The sequence below is a fragment of the Oryzias melastigma genome, linkage group LG17 (assembly GCF_002922805.2).
Source record: "Oryzias melastigma strain HK-1 linkage group LG17, ASM292280v2, whole genome shotgun sequence".
Classification (NCBI taxonomy): domain Eukaryota; kingdom Metazoa; phylum Chordata; class Actinopteri; order Beloniformes; family Adrianichthyidae; genus Oryzias; species Oryzias melastigma.
The window spans coordinates 31,402,680-31,421,184 of record NC_050528.1 but is presented as its reverse complement, the minus strand read 5'-3'; the positions used below and the strand labels follow the sequence as shown (position 1 = coordinate 31,421,184).

At 40.6% G+C, this 18,505-nt stretch overlaps 1 protein-coding gene across 2 annotated transcripts; it reads right to left on the bottom strand.

Annotated features, from left to right (window-relative positions):
- Positions 1 to 5,063: 5,063 nt before the first annotated feature.
- On the bottom strand, positions 5,064 to 18,469 carry LOC112150914 (acyl-coenzyme A thioesterase 5). 2 transcript variants are annotated; one of them, XM_036216375.1, is made up of 4 exons: positions 18,362 to 18,469; positions 15,606 to 16,061; positions 7,247 to 7,434; positions 5,064 to 5,728 (listed from the first exon to the last, which is right to left on the bottom strand). In XM_036216375.1, the coding sequence occupies exons 2-4, from the start codon at positions 16,054 to 16,056 to the stop codon at positions 5,120 to 5,122; spliced, it is 1,248 nt and encodes a 415-aa protein (XP_036072268.1). In that variant the 5' UTR covers positions 16,057 to 16,061; positions 18,362 to 18,469; the 3' UTR covers positions 5,064 to 5,119. The 2 variants fall into 2 exon arrangements, with proteins under 2 accessions (XP_036072268.1, XP_024135222.2); XM_024279454.2 differs by having other exon boundaries at positions 15,606 to 16,058.
- Between the last annotated feature and the right edge of the window lie 36 nt (positions 18,470 to 18,505).

Sequence of the window (18,505 nt, the reverse complement as noted above, 5' to 3'; positions counted from 1 at the left end):
TTCTTCCAGGTTGGGATGGTCTGAAGGTTCAACTTCCTGTAGTCTAAGCATAGATGGACATCACAATTTTTCTTTCGCACCACAACAATTGGGGAGAAAAACGGAGACTCTGACTCTCTGATTACACCAGCCTGTAGAAGGTCTTGCAGGTGTTTACGTACAGCCTCAAGGTCTTGTGGGTGTATTTGTCTTGGTCGATGCTTGAACGGAGTTTGGTCGTGTAATCTGATGGTGTGTTTCACCTTGTTAGTCCTTCCAAAATCAAGATTGTGATGTGAAAAGACTTCTGGCATATCGTTTAACTTGTTTGTAATCCTCTCTTTCCATTCAGAAGAGATTGGAGAGTCATCGAAGTCTGGTTGAAAATATTGGTTGATTACGGCTGATTTATTAGCAAAAGCATGTGACAGAATCTGAGGAGTCAATAGAAAATCTGCAATGATACTCAGAGATGGAATGCGTACATCCTGCTTAGACTCGTTCTTGAGGATAACTGGGACTTTGTGCAGTGTATGGTGTGAGACATTAATGAGACAGTTCATTACACAGAGTCCCCCAGCAAGTGGAGAAGCTGGATGTTCTATTAATGCACAGCAGCCTGTGGCAGGGGTGTTAGTGTGAATAGCCCCCTCAACAACAACAGTATGGCCAGCAGGAATGATGCTTTGCTGGAGAGTTGCGCGACCCCTTCACCACCCGACTGTGTTTGCTGGTGTTTCAACTGGAGTAGTTTCAGGACAGCTTGGTAACCATATGTGGTTGGCTTGAAGTTGGTGTGTTCATTGTGCACGTACTGGTCATAAAGTAGTTCCAAAGTATTCATTCTGATTAACACTTGGGACTGATTCTCAGACTGGAAATCAGGAACAACAAGTGCAAGCGTAGATATTTCTGTCTCAGCGGCAACAAAGTCTTTTGGAAATGTTACTGTGAGTTCGGTGTAACCCAGATAGGGAATGGGTTGGCCTCTGGCACCCTCAACATGAAGGAGTTCACAGAGAGGTTTCAACTGCTGAAGGGACAGATGCTTGTTAAAAAAAGATACAGAAACAGTGGTTACTTGTGAACCAGTGTCGGGTAAACAGTGACATACATGACCAGCAACGTTGACTTTGCTTGTACATTTAGATCCAATGAGACCCTTTGGCAGACATGAATTGGTGACTGGAGTCAAAAAAGTCTGTTCTTTGCAGGTAGCAGCATTCTTGGGACATTTGGGGTCCGAAGCAGTCCCAGTTTGTCCCATGACAGGAACCTCTTTTAGTTTAAAGACTGATGTGTAGATGGGTTGGACTTTTGCTTCTTGCCACATTTCTCAGAAAACAACTTCGTTGCAGCAACCAGGGAAGAGTTCAGTGAGTTCTGATATGCCCGTCTTCACCACACCTAAAACAATAGCCGGGCTTAGCTGCAGAAGGTGGGTGTCTTTGGTGCTTGCCCACCCTTTGACCTTCACCATAATGACGGCTAGGTGTGGTCTTGGTTGCAGCAGACTTTAAGCTGGACTGAGCGACGGTCAGGGATGCTTATTGTCTTTGAATATCAGCCAGCTGCTTGGCAAGTTGTTCCTCAGGCATCTTCTCACCACCTAAGATCCTGTTGAACAACCCGGTCAAAAACTCCACTGCCATCTCTCCTAGACACTTCCATACCTCCACAGGTATATCATCAGGACCAAGAGCCTTTCCACTCTTCATCCTCTTCAAAGCCCCTCTCACTTCACCTTTACTAATCTTTCTTACTTCCTGCTCCACAACCGTCACCTCTTCTACTCTTTGTTCTCTCTCATTCTCTTCATTCATCAACTCTTCAAAGTGTTCTTTCCATCTTTCCATTACACCACTGACACCTGTCACCACATTACCATTCCTATCCTTGATCACCCTAACCTGCTGCATGTCCTTCCTGTCTCTGTCTCTCTGCCTTGCTAATCTGTACAGGTCAGTCTCTCCCTCCTTACTACCCAACCTAGCGTACAAGTCATCATAAGCTCTTTGTTTGGCCTTTGACACCTCTACTTTCACCTTACGCTGCATCTCCCTGTACTCCTGTCTACTCTCCTCAGTCCTCTCAGTGTCCCACTTCTTCTTAGCTAGTCTCTTACTCCGTATACACTCCTGCACCTCCTCATTCCACCACCAAGTCTCCTTATCAACTCTCTTTCCTGATGACACACCAAGTACACTCCTACCTGTCTCCCTGATCACATTAGCTGTAGTTATCCAATCATTTGGGAGTACCTCCTGACCACCCAGAGCCTGTTTCAACTGTTTATTTAAAACCATAAAACAGTCTTCTTTTTTGAGCTTCCAAAAATTTCTCCTCTTCTCTACCATTGCCCTCTCTTTCTTCATCTTCTTCATCACCAGAGTCATCCTATATACCACCATCCTGTGCTGTCTGGAAACACTCTCACCAACCACTACTTTACAGTCACCGATCTCCTTCAGATTACACCGTCTACACAAGATGTAGTCTATCTGTGTGCTTCTACCTCTGCTCTTATAGGTCACTCTATGTTCCTGTCTCTTCTCAAAGAATGTATTCACTATTGCCATTTCCATCTTTTTTGCAAAATCAACCACCATCTGTCCTTCTACATTCCTCTACTGGATACCAAACCTGCCCATAACCTCCTCATCACCTCGGTTTCCTGCACCAACATGTCCATTGAAATCTGCACCAATGACAACTCTCTCATTTCCAGGAATGCTCATCATCACTTCATCAAGATCCAACCAGAACTTCTCCTTCTCTTCCAGCTCACATCCTACCTGTGGGGCATACCCACTAACAACATTGAACATCACACCCTCCATTTTTATTTTCAAACTCATCACTCTATCTGACACTATTTTTACAACACTCCTAACAAACTCCTCCTTTAACCCTCGTGTTGTCTTCGGGTACAAAGGTGGTCTTTGGGTCAAAATGACCCGTGAGCCAGATAGAGTTGAAATCAAGGTCACAGAGGTATTCACACACCACAGAATGATACAGGGTTTTAGTTGTGTCGCAGATCAGTAGCAGAAGTAAACAAGACAAATAAGGTGATCTACTCCCATACTGCAGAGACATTATAAAGGTGCTGGCGATGACAGGACCCCGAATTCTCTCTGTGCTAAGGCCATGAGTGTGCGTAATACTGCCGAAGAGGCTCTAGAGCTGATTTTTTCAGATGTCCAACAAGACAACTAAGATTCAGAAGAGGTAGTGGAGGACGTATCAGAAGAAGAAGATAAGGAGGAGCTCCTGAAGAGGAAGATCACCATGGTTGGTACAGTTTGAAAGAACAAGGGTTAGCTCCCATCTGCACTACTTGCATCAAAGGAGAGAGAGGTCTACTCATCAAAGTTTGCCCCCACGCCCACCACCACTCTAGTTTCATACCTCCCAAAGAAAAGCAAGAATGTAGTTCTACAGAGCACACTGCACACAGACGATGACATTAGCGATCGTAAGGACAGGAAGCCAGTCATCCTAGACTACAACCGCAACAAAGGAGGTGTGGACAACCTAGATGAGGTGATTGGAACATGTAGCTGCAGAAGGATGTCTGTCCGCTGGCCCCTGGTCATCTTCCACAACATCATTGATGTTTCCTCCTACAATGCCTTTGTGAGTTTGGGAGAGATCAACCCGACCTGGATGTCTCGTACACAAAACAAGAGGAGGGTGCTCCTGGAGCAGCTAGGAAAAGCACTTGTATCTCCACTCATTGAAAGAAGGAAGCATGTCCCCCGCACAGGAGCCTTATCAGCAGTTATTCAGAGTGCAGACGCTCCTGATCAACCGGAGGATCCACATCCCCAGCTAGGGCAAGTAAGAGGAAGAGATGTCAGCTTTGCCCTCAAAAGGACTGTAAAACACATACTTTGTGCTGCAAGTGTAAGAAATATATCTGCAAAAGCTGCGCACTTGCAGACCCTACGTGTGCTAATTAATTGAATGGGTTATGTTATTTTTCATATTTTTGTGTTGTACATTGTCTCAGATTGTTGGCTGGCAAAAAAAAGGAAAGAAACTAAGTCATTGAGATGATGCATTCAAAACTCCTTTTGCATATTTTTTTCTTTTCTTAAGCTATAAACTCAGGTATTAACACATATTGTGGTGAATGGCAAGTTGTTTCTTCAAGCAAGATCAAATGTGGTGTTTAAAATTCAATTAATCTGCTTATATTAAGGATTTAGTGAAGACGGGTCATTTTGACCCAGAGGACACGGGGTACATACAGAAAATGAGGACAACAGGAGGGTTAAGATAACTCCGACTCCATTTCTCCTCCCATCTCCACCATGATAGAACAACTTGAATCCTGGTCCTAAACTTCTAGCCTTGCTACCTTTCCACCTGGTCTTCTGGACACACAGTATATCTACCTTTCTCCTCTGCATCATGTCCACTAACTCTCTACCCTTTCCTGTCATAGTTCCAACATTCAAAGACCCAACTGTCAGTCCACAACATAGTCACAGTAAAATGTGTACATATTCCACGACTTTGCACTCTGAAATACCGTGTATAATATACGCCAAACAAGTTTTTTCCGTGCATTTGATACACTGTGGCTGAGAATGGGTTGCCACGGCGTACATTTACACGCTATTTTAGGTTTCGCTTTGATCACGTGGTCAGACATCCTCGGCCTCCTTTCAAAATGACGTTGTTCCCGGTTAAGGTTAGGATTACGGTTAGGGTTAAACAAGCAAATTGTTCGTTAGTGCGACTGTCTCTGATGCTCATGGCTGAACCAGAGGACGTGTCAATTGTTCAAAACACATTTTACACATTTAGGAGCTAGCCTTGCTGCATGCAAAAAACGTGTTTTGCATATGTATTTCCTCAAGTTGTGGAATATGTACGCATTTCACTGAGACTGGGTTGCAGTCCAACACTAGTGACTTTCCTCTTCTCTTTCTTCCTACGAACCTGCCTAAAATAAATCTAATGTGACTTTTTTTGCAAAAAAAGCAGGAAATCTTGGTTATTAGGCATCTTGTAAAGAAGAAAGCAGTCTTCATGAGAGATAAGTTTGGCAGCTTTAAAGGACAGCAACAATCTAGACAATTGGAAAAACTTTATTGTTGAAAGTCATGATTATTCCCACTCATTTAATCTATAATTTGGCATCAGTCTGCACAGGATCACAGCTCACATGACTTTTGAGGAACTCCTGGATCTTCTTCCACATGTCAACTTCAGCTGCTGCATGGGTCCTTGATTCTCCTCCCCACAGAACTGGCTTTTTTAAGAACATGTTTAAGCTGGAGGGGCAGAATGGGCCATAAGGGGGCTCTAGAAAGTGTCCAGCTTTAGGATAACACACACTCTCAAAGTTTGTCTTCCCAAGATGCTGCAGTCTCTCCATCATCTCCATCATGTAAGTGTAACTGTCCCAACAAAGGTCGTCCTCTGGGGCCACAAAGAGGAAGTGTGCATTTGCTTGTTCAATGGGGACTACAGAAGCCCTGTTCTCTTCTTTTAGAGGATCATGCATGGCATACTTTCCAATGACAGCTCCAGACTGTGTAGGGATTACTTTCGTGGTGTCAAACATTAAAGCAGGCAGAATTTGTCTTTTCTTATAGAACAGGGGTAATGCAGTATTGGCTGAACAGCCACTGATCCACACCACAGCCTCCACACCAGGGACAAAAGCAGCAAGCGAAAGGGCCACATCTGCTGACTTTGAATTTGAAATGATACTAATCCGTTTACTGCCCACCTGTAATCAAAAACAAGAGATAAAATACATAATGTAAGATTCTTGGAAAAACAAAAGCAAGTTAAATAATAGTGTTCCCAGTCCCTGGGCTGTGGATTTGTACTCAACCATTGGTCATTTATTTCACTTAGATAATTTCTTCTAGGTTTTTTTTGTTTGTTTGTTTGTTTTTTTTTTTCTTTTTTTAATTTTGACCAGTGATTTTTTTTGGGAACACTAAAAGATTCTCACATCTGATCACCATATCATCACCATATCTGTCCAAAACTCCAGCTGCATTCACACTCAATATGATTTGTGTGTCATGGACATCAAGTTTTGATGTTAAGTGACAGACATAGTGAGTGGTCGTGTGGAGCACTTTAAGTGTTGGGATTTGCACAATATTCTCGTAACAGCATACTTTGAATAGTGTGGTAGCATGGAGTAACAAAGCTTTATATGTGCATTGAAATGCTGTTTTCAGAGTTCAAGACGTTGACAAAACTTTGAGTTGCATCAACTAATCAGGAAATTTGTTTTTAGTTAACATCTTGTTGATGTGAACAGCAGGCAGAGTTTAGGAGCAACAGCGTTATCCACACAGACACATCTATTAGATATCTAAATCATAGCTATTTCAAGGCTCACAGCTATAGAGATATAATATAAACATCAATTCATTGAGTTCTATTGCATCTCACGGTTTAGATCTATAGCCGACAACTTCAGATCATTAAATTATATCAGTGTTACTGATTAAAATAGGTATATTTCATTGGTTTTCGCTCTCAAAGGAGTTGATACATATTCTTCTATAAAAGTAAAGTCAGGTTATACACATTTTCAAGTTAATACAAGTTGACTTGTTCTTAAAGCTTTGAAGAGATGATTTAGAAGCTAGATCAAATTAAGCAATAGTTCGGTGTGACTTCAAATTGCAGAAGAATGCTGATGCAGAGTTCTCTTTGAGTCTCACACACACAGTCCTTGCTCCTTCCTATCGTAAATTCCTGCTGGCACTTTGGAGGTTCAGGTCTGGTCTGCCAAAAGGGAGGGTTTTTTTAGGTGTCATGCACTAACGAACCAGAATTGGAAATGAGTTTTGGCACGAATTCTGGCCATGAGTTACTAAAACTTTAAGATTTTAAATCTGGGTGGGGATGTGATAGTTTTGGCAGTTTGATTGTCATATGATACTGGTTTGTCTGGAGAGGACCTTCACTATCTTGTAACAGGGTATTCCAAAGAAGACTGAATCCACAAAAATGGTGCAAGCATTTACAAGACAAACTTTTAGACCAAGTTTTGAAATTTGAGAATCAAAACCATAGAGAAAAATCTGAAAATATTATCTGTCTAAAAAGAAGGTGAATATATTTTGCATCGTAATGTTTAACTAACTTAAAACTACTGAAAAAAAACACAAAATATGGGTCAAAGCTATGAACAGTATTCCCTCGTTGAAGGAACGCAGTAGTTCTGAGGGTTTCAAAAATTACTGGAGTATTGAATTACTGAATTTCAAAAATTTGTTACCTTTGGTTGTTGTAGTAAGAAAATAATTGCTTCTTCAAGAGGGTCCAGGTGCAACATTTTCAAGTTACCAAGCTTTTCTTGAAAGACTGAAAGTGTGAGAACCACAAATCCTTTATTGGCCAGCAGAGCTGCTCTTCTCTCTGACATGACGGTACAAAGGTCCAACACAGCAGGGAATGGACCAGTTCCTAGAAGAGACAGAAAAGAAAATTGGTTCTTTTTAACCCTAAGCTTGCAAAGACCAATACTCATTTTAAAATTCTGTCTTCAAGTTTCATGTTTTGGTTCATTGGATGAATTATTTTTGGATTCCTCCTTTTTCACATCTAGAAGTAGACTTTCCTACTTACCGTATTTTCCGGACTATAAGTCGCGTTTTTTTTCATAGATTGAATGTCCCTGCGACTTATACTCCAGTGCGACTTATATACGAATTTTTAATGAGATGAGATATGGACCGTAAGTCTAGAGTGCCCTCTTATGGTGATCTTTGCATTTACTTTATTTACTTTAGTTATTCAGACATGACACAGAGGAAGACTTTAACGGATTTAGTGATATGGAGTGAGATTGCGTGCAATTAATTACAGTAAAGATACAAAGTTGATGAGTTCTTGAGGCTATAGTTAAATAAAACTGTTATGTTATATAAATGCTACACCTTTTCGTTTTTTTCATGATGCTAATATGTGAATATGTGTTGACACATCTTCAGCCTGTTCTCTATTCACTTATGAATGTTATAACTTACCTTCCAGGATGATGTAACATCGTTTTTTTCAACCAGTTTGTAAAATAAATTACTTGAAAAAAATGCGACTTATACTCCAGTGCGACTTATGTATGGTTTTTTCTTCTTCATTATGCATTTTTTGGCCCCTGCGACTTATACTCCGGTGCGACTTATAGTCCGAAAAATACGGTAATAAGATAATAAACAATAATTACAGTATCCCCCCTTTATTAGCTTGGGACCGAAGACATCCACAAATACAGTGAGAAACCCTGCACCCCCCACCCCTTCTCGTCTCATCTCTTCACCCTCGCGACTAAAGAATGTCTGTTAGATAGATAGATAGATAGATAGATAGATAGATAGATAGATAGATAGATAGATAGATAGATAGATGAATAAAGTCTGCAGGGGCTCAGCAAGCTCAGCAGCACATTCTTTCAGGACCCTGGGCATTAGTCCATCAGGACCCGCAGACTTTTCAGGACGAATCCTCATCAGTTCGACGCATATCTTTTCCAATGAGAGGTGACCCATTGCATCATCACCCACAACTGTATCACTCATAGTGTGGTTGAGTTGGTCTTTGAGTGAAGCAGAACTGGAGGCCACCACAGCAGATGAGGAGAGAAAGCCTTTGGGTGACGTGGAGAAGGAGGGCACAGCCGCCGAGGTGGTGGAGCAGGAGGGCACGGCCGCTGAGGTGGTGGAGCAGAAGGGCACGGCCGCTGAGGTTTTGGAGCATGAGGGCACAGCCGCTGAGATGGTGGAGCAGGAGGGCACAGCCGCTGAGGTTTTGGAGCATGAGGGCACAGCCGTTGAGGTGGTGGAGCTGGAGGGCACAGCCGTTGAGGTGGAGGAGCAGGAGGGCACAGCTGTTGAGGTGGAGGAGCAGGAGGGCACAGCCGCCGAGGTGGTAGAGCAGGAGGGCACAGCTGTTGAGGTGGAGGAGCAGGAGGGCACAGCCGCTGAGGTGGTGGAGCAGAAGGGCACAGCCGTTGAGGTGGAGGAGCAGCCACTGGGCTCTGAGTCAAACCTACTATAATAACGGTTAAACTAATTTGCTGTCTCAATGTCGCCTGGTGTTGCTCTTCCCTTGTCCTTATAACCTGTAATGGCTCTCACGCCCTTTCATACTTCTTTCATGTGGATGGGCTGTAGTTTTCTTTCCAGCTTTCCTTTAAAGTCCCTTCTGGCTCGCCTTATGCTCGCTCTCAGATCATGTTGCACTGCTCTCATCATTTCCCGATCACCAGCCCTAAAAACCTCCTTCTTTAAGTTTAAAAGATCTTTAATCCTGGTTGTGATCCAGGGCTTGTTGTTGGGGAAACAGCGAACAGTATTAACAGGCACCACAGAATCCGTGCAAAAAGTTATGTAGTCTGTGATTCTGTCCACTGCCCCATCCAGGTCACTGTCAAAGCCCTCCAGTAAAACACTCCAGTCAGTAGAGTGAAAGCAGTCTCTCAGAGCTTCATTGGCCTCAGGGGTAAACTTTCTTATAGATTTGTGGGTTGCAGGTACGATTTGGAAACATTTACAATCACACACATTGCATTCGCATTCACTCCTAGGGGTTAATTTAGAGTGTTTCTTTTTTTTCTTTTATTTAGAACAATAGACTGTACTGCAACGGAGTGTCACTCTGTGTCTGTGCCTTCGAATCAGGAGTGTGTTTCCTCCTTTATCAAATAACTGTGAGGAGGCATCTTCTTCCAAAAGAGGCCGGTTTCATCCAAAATAAAGACCTTCTCCAGATGATAACTCTCATTCGCAATTATCTATTTAGTCTGTCAAAAAAAACATTCCAAAATGACAAACAAAAGAAAGGCATAAACAATTGGAGTCAGACAGAAAAAATTAATCTTATACTAATATCTGCTCCTACCAATCAATCACAAAATAACCATGACATGCAAGAAACAAGATAAATTCATTCAATTGATTCTTACTGATAGTCATACCCCATTCCTAATCCGATGGAGGCCTACTTCCATTTCTTTTATTTAACATCCATCATTGTAAGGTATCTTTTCAATGTTTTGTCCTTAATTATTTTTTTAAATTTAGTAGCAGTTATACATTGTTTAAATATTCTATCTAATGAGTTCCACAGTCTAATGCCTTGAACTGAAATATGGGTCTGTCTCAAAGTTGTTCATGCAAAAGGAACATTAAAATGATCTTTCCTTTTGTTAGGAGCTGGTTAAAATAAAGACTGAATATTGCCTGGCAACATATTAAGTTTCGCTTTTAACATGAATAACAGAATTTTTAAATCAACCAAGTCCGGGAATTTAAGCAAATAAGATTTAGCAAACAAATGATTGGTATGTTCCTTGCTGCCTTTTTTATGGATTATTCTTACTGCTCTTTTCTGTAACAGAAACAAAGGTTTGGTGTGAGTAACATAAGCTTTTCCCCAGACTTCTGTACAGTAATTGAAATAAGGAAGAATAAAAGAGCAGTATAACAAGCGCAATGAGTTATTATTAAACAAATCTTTTACTTTATATAAAATTCCAATGTTTTTGCTGATTTTGCTTTTCAAATAATTAAAACGTGATTTCCATTTAAGTTTATCATCCATCACAACTCCAAGAAATTTTATTTCACTAACTTTTTGGACAGTAATTTGGTCGATTTTGAGTATTATATTTTCATTATTTTGGCAGTTGTTAAAAATCATAAATTTAGTTTTTTTCCCAGTTTATTGATAATTTCTTATCATAAAACCATTTTTTTGTCTTATCCAATTGTACTCTTGTAATTTCTATTAATTAAGCTAGGTCTGTTCCAGAGTGGTAAATGGAAGTATCATCTGCAAACAATAAAATTTGATCTGTTTTAAAAATATCGCAGATGTCATTAATGAACAAAATAAAAAGTAAAGGGCCTAGAACGGATCCTTGAGGGACCCCGTTAACAACTTTTTGAAGATCTGAATTCTTCTCATTAATTTGTACAAACTGCTGCCGATTTGTTAAATAACTTTCAAGCCAATGAAATGATAGGCCCCTAATCCCATAAGATTGTAGTTTATACAAAAGCAAATTATGGTTGATTGTATCAAAGGCTTTCTGTAAATCAATAAACACCCCTATTGTATGTTTTCTATCATCTATTGCAGCTGTAATTCTGTCAATTAATTCAATTAATGCAAGTGTTGGTGATCTATTTGGTCTAAATCCGTATTGTTTTTCACTAATTAATTTATTTTTTTCGAGAAAAGAATTAAATTTTATAGCAAACCATTTTCAAAAATTTTTGAAAATTGAGAGAGCAGTGATTTAGGTCTGTAGTTATTAAACTGATGTTTATCACCGCTTTTGTTGATTGGGACTATTTTAGCCAATTTCATTTTGCCTGGAAAGACACCTGACTGTATTGATAAATTGCATATAAAAGTCAAAGGTTTGATAATACAGTCAATAGTTCTTTTAACAATCAGCATGTCCAGTCCATCACTGTCGATGGAGGTTTTATTCTCACTTTTTTTCACTATGGATAATATATCACACTCTTCAACTTCTCAGAGGAACATGGATTGCAACATTCTGTTATCCATTTTAAAATTCTCATTTACATTGATATTATCCATTGTGTTTGCAATTTTTGCTCCAACATTAATAAAAAATGAATTAAATTGGTAAGCAATTTCCTTCCCATCCTTTAAAACATAATCCTTCTCAACAAAATGTTCTGGTAAATTTGATTTTTGTGAGTTTGGATTAATTACGTTAATTAGGATGTTCCATGTTGTTTTCATATTCCCTTTCTGATCTTTTAATTTTTTTTCATAGTAGTCCTTCCTGGTTCTTCTTAGGATTGTTGTAAGTTTATTTTTATATACTTTATAATCTAATTCTTCTTTAGCTGTTTCCTTAAATAATCTTTATAAAGTCTATTTTTCTTTTTACATGCCCTAATCAAACCGTTTGTCATCCAGGGCTTGGTTGATTTTTAATGATCTTTTAGATGATCTGAGAGGACAGCTATCATTGTAAAGAGAAACATAAGTGCTCAGAAAAGTTTCATATGCTATATTGACATCAGTCACATAAACTCCTGACTAATCGTTTTGTGACAACTGTTTTCTAAATTCATCGATAGTTTCCTCTGTCCTCAATCTAAATCAAGAATAGTAAAAACAGGCAGATGATCACTTATGTCATTGTAAAATAAACCACTTTAAATAACGGCTTCCACATTATTAACAACAATATTGTCTATTAGTGTTGCACCAGAGGTTGTGATTCTACTTGGCTGCGTAATCACAGGAAACAATGATCTAGCTGACAATGCATCTAGGAAATAAGATGTGTCTTTGCAATTGTTTGGATTTAAAACATCTATATTGTAATCCCCTTCAACTATAAAGATTTTGTGTTGAGTCTGTCCATCCAGTAAAGCCTCAAAACTATCTGTGAAGTCATTTGGATTTGATATTTGAGCTTTATATGCACATGCAGCAGGGGGCTGCATGCCAGGCTTGCCTCACAGCGAGAAGGCCCCAGTTCGACTCCCGGCTGGGACCTTTCTGTGTGGAGTTTGCATGTTCTCCCCGTGCATGCGTGGGTTTTCACCGGGGACTCCGGCTTCCTCCCACCATCCAAAAACATGCTTCATAGGTTCATTGGTGACTCTAAATTGTCCCTAGGTGTGAATGTGAGAGTGTATGAATGTGTGATTGAGGCCCTGTGACAGACTGGCGACCTGTCCAGGGTGTACCCCGCCTTCACCCATCAGTGGCCGGGATAGGCTCCGGTACCCCCGCGACCCCGAAAGGGAAGAAGCGGTCAAGAAGATGGATAGATGGATGCACATGCAGCAATGACATTCCGGCTTTCACTCATTTCAATTTCTACAGCTACACATTCTAAAACCCCTTCTATTGCAACAGACATTTTCCTTAACAAGTTTACATTTCAAAGCATTGTCAACACACAGCACCACTCCTCCTCCCCCCCTTTTTCCCCTCACGATTTACATGATATTGTTTGTAACCCTCTATCTCAAAGTCATCCCCTTTATCTTTATCAAGCCGTGTTTCAGAGAGGGCCACTCCCTTAAACATGTAGGTCATAATATTAAGACATTCTTTCAATTTGTTAAAGTTTGCATAAAGACTTCTTATATTGAAGTGAATAAAGGACATTGAATCATGTATATTAACATCTGGATTTATGCTTAAATTAAACTCATTCTCTAAGAAGTATTTGCAATTATTATTAAGTTTATTATAGAAATTAATATCTGGATCTATATCCTTATCAAAATCAGAGTTCCGCGCAGTAGATTCACTTATCATGATACTCATATTAATCACTTAAATATTTTTATTCGTTTGCCGTTATTACTAATTGTAAACAAAACATTTAAGAAATTCAAACAAAAAATGACAGAGCAATTGTAATGAGCTGGCCTCTGTATATCCCTCCCATCCTCCCCACACCTAATTATTTCCCCATTCACCACCACTCCAATCAGAAGAATAAAACGGAACAAAAAAATCATTAGTGGGCATCATCTTCACACTCCCAAAAAGTTCAATCGATATTAATTATACTTGGTGGAAAGGTAGCATCGAACGTCACTAAATTAAACAGCCACCAATTGCGCATTTCCGCGTCTCACCCACTAGGGGGTTTCCATAAGTTTGTTATTTATCCAAAGTTGTTAGAAAATGTTCTGCTTGACCGGCATCCTGGAATACACAATCATTATTGTCTTTAGTCAATTTAATAGTTGCAGGGTACAGGAGGAAAGCCTTGAATCCCTTTTTTCGAGCTTCAGACATCACTGTGTAGCATGACTTACGGCGCTTGGCGGTAGCTTCGCTGTAATCGGCTGCAAACTTAAGTTGGATTTTCCCCACTTCTGATGGATTGTTCCTGTACTCCTTGAGGATCGGATCTCTGTCAGTGTATCTGAGACACTTGACGATCAGCGGGCGTGGGCGGCGAGGCTTGCCATCGGTGCGGGGCTCCGTCGCTCATCCGAGTTAGTGGCATCTCATCAGTTCCGGGCAGGAGTCTGAGAATGCAGGGAACCACTTGGGCAGGGTTCGTCTCAGGTAATCCAGAGCATTTGCACCCTCAGCTCCTTCTTTTACATTAAATATGAGGAAATTGTCTCTTCGCGCTTGGTCTTCCATTTCAGTAAGCTTCATCTCATATGTGCGCATTTTCCCCACACAATCTGAGACAGTTTGCTCTGCTGCGTCCAGGCGCTGTTTTAGATGTGCATTGTCTTTGCGTAGCGTTCGAATTTAATCCGTGTGCTTGGCAAGATTGGCGTGCATAGCATCTATGCGTTTCTCCAGCCGGTTTATTGCCTCTGCTTTTTCTTCAGCTTCTTTAAAATATTTAGCCATTAGATCTTCCATGGCTTTTATCAAGCCTACATTTGCTTCTCCAAGCTGTTGGTTAATTTCAGCCATTCGATGTCGTTTGCTTGCCAAGGCTTGTCTGGTTTCTCCCATTGACCAAAATTTAAATGTTGGTCAAGTTGTATTGTCACTTATTCCACTCAGAGCTACACCAAGTTTTTACAATTTTAGCAGATTTTGGGAGCGTGTAACGCCACCCTCAACACATTGCCGCCATCAGCTATTGTTTATATTTTATGACCGACCTTCTGCTTCGGTACAATTACCGGCATGAAGCCCAATGAGGCAGTTGTTTTTGTGATATTGGGCCATTTAGATAAAATTGAATGTAATCTTTTTCCACATATCAGGATTTCTTCGGCTGCTTCTGAGTCAGGTGATGCCATTTCTCCAGGCAGGGTGGATAAATGCGGGGGGGGGGGTTGCAGACGGACTGGCGTGCTCTTCGCCGCAGCAGCTCCTTCGGAAAAGTTTAAATCAAGCATCTTGAGTGATTTGAGATTTTGTGGTCTTGTAGGGTCACGTGACTAAATTAGTTAAAAACAAATTTAAAAAAACAAACCCAATACGTGAAACCGCAAATAATGAGACGCAAATAAGCAGGAAACACTGTACTTTTCTTGTAAAAACAAAGCTAGAATTGGCTTCCTAAACTTAGCACAACAAAACAGTGTGTTGTATAACTTTTTGCAAGAATGCTTTTTGTCAAAATGTCTCAAGCTGTTGAAAAGCCTGTTTATGACCCCTTTTAAAAGGAGACAAGTTTGTGCGGAGACTACCATTGATGGTACAAGAAAGAGAGCTGAGCATGAGGGTTAAATTAAACCCATGACGTAATTCTTCTCTGCTGATGGCAACCAGCTACTACTCCAGTGGAGTTTTATTAGGTGAGTCCTGAATGTTATCATTTAAAATGTCAGTTTAACAATTTATTTTATCAAACAGGGATTCCAATTTGTCTGTCCAGATAAATTAAATGTGCCATGCTGATTCTTGGAGCAGACATCACTGTTGCACTTGATGTCACAGCTTAAAAAAACATTAAAAGCTACAAAAATATTGACAAGTTAGTTGTTCCAAATCTGACTCCTTAACAGGTAAATGAGTAGTCTATAGAGTTTTGACTAAAATAAACATTTACAAGAATATTCTAAAGGAGCAAACATCTTTCCACTTTTTACTGATTTCCTTTTACCTAATAGAACGTTGTGTGAATTTAGTAAGTCTATCCATACCTGGGGGAGTAAAGAGAACTCCATGAAAGCTCCCTTCTTTCACAGAAACTCGGCTGACCCCGTCTGCCATCAGAAGCCTCTCATTGGTCACCTCTGCCAGGATCTGGTCTTCTTCATCATGCACAGAGAACTTCACCATGTGAGGCTCTAATGCTTTCTCCTTAATGAAAAGTGTGTTCAGAGTGTTTGGTTTCAGTGTCCTCAGTAGACCCATGGGTTCAACTCCAACGTAGCTCCCGCTGAGTGAGGCGTCTCTGACCAGGTCAATGTCTCCATTGCCATCAGCCCTGTAAGTGGCTGAAGAGCTGAACAGAACTCCTTTTTCATCAGTTGAACTGGCTTTAATGGTGACCACCTGTCTGGATCTCAGATGTGACACTTTTACCTGAATGGGTTCGTCATACAAACACCTGTCACTCGGGAGCAGCCTCAGTCTGACTTGAGAGCTCATCTCTTCTGCGGAAAAAACATATTTAGATCATTGATAAGTAATGTCCCATATACACACACACAGGGTTTACCCATACGGGTGCTGCAGGTTTTGGGTTGTTTGGACTAGTGGAGGGTCATAGAGAGGAGAGGCCAGTTCAAGGTGCGTCTTAAGGGGAGTGCAGGTGTGTATTGCAGTTCCCTTTAGGCTTGTACAGCGGCCTCAAGAGACATCAAGAAAATTGAATGTACCATTGTCATGAGTGTAGTAACAATATCATGAAGTATTAGTAAGGCTAACATGAGTCACAAGCACTATAGGTGGTGCTGTCGTATGGTGTCCTTACGCCACTCTCTAGTTGTTAGGGGAAGTAAGGAATGTTCACATTTTAACTGAACACCACCAATGATGTCTCCATGCATTGATTCATCAGATCTTTCAGAGACTCTCAGTACGATGAGGTTCACCATCTACTGCAGCAGCTGCAATAACAGTTGCTTTCAGCAATACTTCCATCTTTCTGTTACCGAGTTTGACGACTTGCTCTCCGAATAAGTACGAGTTAAAGTAAGAATAAAATTAGAGAAACGTTGTCATGGTCACTTCTCTCCTCACACCAGCTTACACACACAGGTAATCTACCTCATTGGTCTCACCTGTGTGGCTGGCTTTATAGCAGGTACTGCCCTGCAGAGCTGTGCCAGAAGATTGCCTGAGACCACAGCCCACCAAAGATGTTGATGCCTGCACTCACCTTCTCTGCCTTTGTTGTGATATCATTTGCCTGCTGCTTGCCCTAACTGAATGTTAGAGACTGGCCTGGACCGTCTTTGTGGGTTTGGATCTAGTGGCGTTGCCCAACGGTGCCTCTCTCTCCTCCTCCACCTTCCCTGGATGTCCTCAATGCACATTAATGAAGCTGCACTTTCCCTTCCCCACCACAAAGTGACAATAAGACTGCATTTTCTGAAGCCCATTTCAACACAGAAATAACTCTGTTCTCTTCTCCTAGTGTTCCTTACACCCCTTATGGACAATGGAGTCATAACCCTGGGCTGCAGCACTTCTGTGTTTCTTTTAAATAGTTCTGGTCAGTCTGCTCTTCTGGGATCCTGTCACTCACGCATCCTGATAAACGTTTTACTATTATCTTGACGCAACTAAATATCATAACGTTCAAGAGGGGAACGATCCGATTCTCCTTTATGTTGGTTTTAGACTCCACCCACTAATTACGTCATCAACACGGCACAGGCCAAAGCTGAGTCTCTGGTTGATGCAACACATCTTCTTTGTCAAAGTCAAGATTTTTTTTGACACAGGCCTAAACGTTTTACTCAGGGAAGTAAAAGAGGCAGTCCCACTGGACCTGAAAATATGAAACTAGAAAAATGCATTCATTCATTTTCTTGTCCGCTTTGTCCCTTTTGGGGTCACAGAGGTGCTGAAGCATAACCTGCTGCTGATGGGCGAAGGCGGGGTTCACCCTGGACAGCTCGCCGGTCGGTCTGTCACAGGGCCTCAATCACACACATACACTCTCACATTCACACCTAGGGGAATTTAGAGTTACCAATTAACCTATGAAGCATGTTTTTGGACGGTGGGAGGAAGCCGGAGTCCCCGGTGAAAACCCACGCATGCACGGGGAGAACATGCAAACTCCACACAGAAAGGTCCCAGTTGATGTTTCTGTTTCAGATTCCCCAGCCAGGATTCAAACCAGGGCCTTCTTGATGTGAGGCAAGAGCGCTAATTCATTACATTTACAAACACTTTGGGTAAAGATTTTAGGATTACATGTAAGGTTTAGGCTGCACAATATTGGGACCAAGTGTTATATTATTATTTGAAATGGATTAAAGGTTTTCACGCTTATCTCTAAGACCCAAAGTCCACATATGTGGATACATATTTACTCCAATTAAAAATATATCAAATTTAAGAAGTTATGTATACCCTTTTCAGAGAAGAGAAAAAAGATTTCCACCAAATAAAGATTGTAAACTGTAAATGATATTATTCTGAGAATATCACATGATATGAGTTTTTCCCTCTCAATTAAAAAGAATTTTATGTAAGAAATAACATGTGATATTTTGTATTTTTCTTTTAGAAATTTACTATAAATATTCCATGGTTAGAGCAAGGTTGAAAAAAAGACAAAAAAAAACCATTTACACAGCAATAAGCAATCAAAACTGTCATTAGATAGTATTATTATTATTATTTTTTTTTTTTTACAAAACCATTTACCATTTTAGCTTTCTTATGGTTTGCATTGCACTGCATAAAGATAAAGCCAAGAATAATAGGATAAACATACCAACAATGTCTTTCCGTTGAAAACCACAGGCAGAAGCAAAGAGAGAGCGATTGGAACCACTGAGAACGCCACAAATGCATTTTATTTGTTCCTGACACAATTTAAACATTAACCTTTTTATTGATCCTGTTAAGAATTAACTTT

Excerpts from the sequence above, each read along its gene's own strand:
- LOC112150914 (XM_036216375.1), bottom strand. The coding sequence starts at position 16,056 with ATGAGCTCTCAAGTCAGACTGAGGCTGCTCCCGAGTGACAGGTGTTTG. Across the intron at positions 7,435-15,605 it reads AGTTCTCTTTACTCCCCCAG|GAACTGGTCCATTCCCTGCT; the intron begins GTATGGATAGAC and ends TGTCTCTTCTAG. Across the intron at positions 5,729-7,246 it reads TCTTACTACAACAACCAAAG|GTGGGCAGTAAACGGATTAG; the intron begins GTAACAAATTTT and ends TTTTGATTACAG.